Source organism: Mesitornis unicolor, unplaced genomic scaffold, assembly GCF_000695765.1.
Source record: "Mesitornis unicolor isolate BGI_N332 unplaced genomic scaffold, ASM69576v1 scaffold41677, whole genome shotgun sequence".
NCBI classification, from domain to species: domain Eukaryota; kingdom Metazoa; phylum Chordata; class Aves; order Mesitornithiformes; family Mesitornithidae; genus Mesitornis; species Mesitornis unicolor.
The window spans coordinates 1-3,923 of NW_010197826.1; the positions used below are offsets into that span (position 1 = coordinate 1).

General features: G+C 59.9%; 1 protein-coding gene across 1 annotated transcript; it reads left to right on the forward strand.

The window, feature by feature from the left end:
- Positions 1-3: 3 nt before the first annotated feature.
- Positions 4-3,777, forward strand: LOC104544150 (CUGBP Elav-like family member 4; the record flags this gene model as incomplete). Its single annotated transcript, XM_010188928.1, has 2 exons — positions 4-193; positions 3,695-3,777. Coding segments are annotated over 2 exons (273 nt in total), but the record flags the coding sequence as incomplete, so codon positions are not given.
- Between the last annotated feature and the right edge of the window lie 146 nt (positions 3,778-3,923).

The window sequence follows — 3,923 nt, forward strand, 5'->3', positions numbered from 1 at the left end:
AACAGCGGCCGAGTGAACGGGCTGAGCCGCCCGCCCGGCGCCATCGCCATGAAGGATCACGACGCCATCAAGCTCTTCGTGGGGCAGATCCCGCGTAACCTGGAGGAGAGCGACCTCAAGCCGCTCTTTGAGGAGTTCGGCCGCATCTACGAGCTCACCGTTCTCAAGGATCGCTTCACCGGCATGCACAAAGGTATGGGAGTGTGGGGGGGCTCCGTGCTCGCTGGTGGGGCACCACCGGGCACCGAGCCCTCAGGTGGGGCACCCTGAGGTGGGGCTGTCCTGACGTGGTGCACCCTGGGGCGAGGTCCTCTGTGATGAGGTAGCCCTGAGGTGGAGCACCCAGGAATGAGGCACCCCTGAGGTGAGACACCCCTGAGATCGGGCAGTCTGAGGTGAGGTACCCCTGAAGTGGGACATGCCTGAGATGGGACACCATGAGGTGAGGTCCCCTGAGGTGGGAGCACCCAGTTATGGGACACCCATGAGATGGAGCACCCTGAGATGAAGGTGATTGAAGTGGGACATCCCAGAGATGGGACACCCTAAGATGAAGGTACTCCTGAGGGTGAACGCACTTGTGAGGTGGGACATCCTGAGGTGGAGCGCCCAAGTATGTGGCACCCCTGATGTGGGGCACCCTGTGGTGAGGTACCTCTGAGGTGGAGTGCCCCCAGATAGGGGTACCTCTGAGGTGGGGCACCCTGAAGTGGGACACCTCTGAGCTGGAGGTACCCCTGAGGGTGAAGGCACTGCTGAGATAGGACACCCTGAGTTGAAGCACCCAAGTATGGGGTACCCGTGAGGTGTGGCCACCCTGAGGTGGGACATCCCTGACTTGAAGGTACCCATGAGGTGGGGCACTGTGGTGCAGGGCATCCCTGAGATGGAGGTACTCCTGAGGTGAGACACTCAAGTATGGGGCACCCCTGGGTTGAGATACCCCTGAGGTGGAGGCACCCTTGATCTGGAAGTACCCATGAGGTGGGGTGCCCCATACTGGTGAGGATACCCCTGACATGAAGATATCTCTGAGCTGGGGGTACCTTGGAAGTGGAGCACCCTGAGGTAGAGGCATGCCTGAAGTGGGGGACCTTGGTATGGGGTACCCCTGAGATGGAAGTACCCCAGTATGGGGCACTCCAATATGATGTGTTTCTGGTTTAGAGGTGCTCCTGAGGTGGAGGCACCCCAGGGCTGGGAGCACCCCAGTGGTGTTTAGGGCACCTCCCTGGGCTGGGGGCACCTGTCTGGCATTGGGGCACCCACATGAGCTTCGAGCACCCCTGGAGTTGGAGCATTCCTGAGATGGAAGCACCCACCATGGATTTGGGGCACCCACCATGGACTGGAGGCACCCACTCTCTGTCCCCCTGTCTGCACTGTGCCCCAGGCCTCTGTCACCTGGCAGGACTGGGGTTGCTGCCATCCCAGCACGGGGCACAGAGCACCACAAGTGGCAGCACATCAAGGTCTTTACAGACCCCTGGGGATCTGTGGTGCTGGAGCAGGGCCAGGGCGCCCTGAGTGTCACCTGGATGCAATCTCGCACACCGGCAGCGCCCGCTTTGCAGAGACTTTCTGGGACCCTGAAACTTGGTGCTTGCGGATGCCACCTTGTCAGTTCCAACAACTCCATCGTTCTCAGCACTGCGGCCTCTGAAATATCTCCAGGTGCCTCTGAAGCTGCTTGCGTGCCCCAAAAATTGGGATTCGCACCTTGCCAGGCCCCCTTGGCGCTTCCTCCAGTGCGAGCTTCAACCACTGCGGCCCAGATGCGTGATTTAATTGTGGATGCTTCTCAAATTTGGATGGCGTCTTTCCTCCCAGTGAGGCTCCATAGCAGGATCGCTCCTGCTCCAGTCCTCTGAACTCCTCTGGAATGCCCAGGCACCGTCCACATCATCACCTGCAGGGAAAAAAGGGACTACAAAGAGGGAAAAAAGAGTGGAGAGGAGGAAGCCGACTTGATTCTGGATGGTAAACACTGGAAATGGCCCCAGGACTGATGCGAGCCATGGCGCTGACCTCCCCTTTCTCCCCGCAGCGGAGCTCATGTTTAACCGGGGGGATCTCTCCTTGCTCCCTGCGAGGGCAGATGTCCCCAGCGCTTTGTCCCCAACACTTTGTCACCAGGTGGGCAAGGGACCTCATCCCTCAGCGTTCTCCCACCCCACTGCTGTGCTCCCTCTCCTCCCAGGAGCGCTGATTGTACTTATTAAGAGTTATTAATACTTAATCAGCTGGCAGATTTAATTGTGCCAATATTAAAAATGCATCAATGTCAATTTTATTCATTAAATATTTACTTTGTTGAAGGGAAACTGTTTTGCTGCTGTTTTAATATCACTTTCAGACGCTTTTGGATGTGACCCCAGCAAATCGGGGGGGAGTCCTCAGGGAGGGAGCGATGCGGCTCCGGCATGGAGACCCAGCATGCTCCCACTGGAACGGGAGAGAGATGGAGGGGAGAGAACCGGACCTGGTCCCCGGGGCTTGCTCGTCGCCGCCAGCTCTGAGTGAGCAGCTCGGCAGCGTGAGTCAGCGTGGGAAAACCTCGCCCCAGGCGTATTCCCAATTCCCGGAACGCTGCGATGGCGGAAGAGCCAGAGCGCCTTCGCCGCGCGAGTCTCATCCCAACGACAATGCTCAGGGCCGGGAGAAGCGTGGTGGTACTCTGTGATACACAACCTTGACGCCCGGAGATCTCCTTCCCGGAGGGATTCGGCTGTGGCTTTCCCTGGAGCTGGAGGCTGGAGTGCTGCTTCCTGTGAGCTGTCAGACTCCTGCCTGCTCCTGCCTCACCCCTTCCTTCATCCGCTGCTCCGGCATTTTTGTACCCACATCTCACACCCTGGATGCCAGGGTGCCAGGACACCACGTTGCCAGGATGCTAGGTGCCAGGGTACCGGTATGCTGCATATCAAGAGTGCCAGGGTGCTGGGTGCCAGGGGGCCGGATGCCAAGGTTCTGGATATCAGAGTAACAGGGTCCGGGATGCCAAGGTACCAGGGTGCCATTGTGCTGGATATCAGCGTGCCAGGGTGCTGGGTGCCAGTATGCCATGGTGCTGGGTTACTGGATGCCAAGGTGGCAGGGAGCTGTGGTGCTGGATGTCAGAGTGGCAGGGTACCAGGATGCCGGGGTGCTGCTATGCTGGATGCCACAGTGCCAGTGTGCTGGATATCGGAGGAACAGGGTCCTGGATGCCAAGGTACCTGAGTGCCAGGGTGCCAGTGTGCTGGATGTCAGGGTGCCAGGGTGCTGTGTGCCAGAGTGCTGGGTACCAGAGTGACAAGGTCCTGGATACCAGGGTGCCGGTGTGCTGGGTGCCAGAATTCCATGGTGCTGGGATGCTTGATGCCAAGGTGCCGGGGTGCTGGGTGCCAGGACGCCATGTTGACAGGATGCTGGTGTGCTTGGTGCCGGCGTGCCAGTGTGCTGGGTGCTACAGTACTGGGGTTCTGTGTGCCAGGGTACCAGGATGCCAGGGTGCCAAGGTGCTGGATACCAGGGTGGTAGTGTTCTGGGTGCCAGGACACCAGGTTGCCAAGGTTCTGAGGTGCTGGATGCTGGGGTGCCGGGGTGCCGAGATGCCCCAACTCTGTATTAGCCGTGCCACAGGCTCTCGGCATGGCCAGGGTGTTGTAGTGGTGCCAGGCTGGACATTGACCCCATCTCCTCATCTCCACAGGCTGCGCCTTCCTCACCTACTGTGCCCGTGACTCGGCCCTGAAGGCGCAGAGCGCCCTGCATGAGCAGAAGACGCTGCCAGGGGTGAGTGAGTGACGCTAGGGGGATCGGGGTGACCTGAGAGGGGGAAAACGGTGGCATCCATCTGGGACGGGGGGGTGGTGACATCCACCTGGGGCAGGGGGGGATGGTGGCACCCAGCTGGGGCGCAGGAGCTGCTTCCAGGGGCC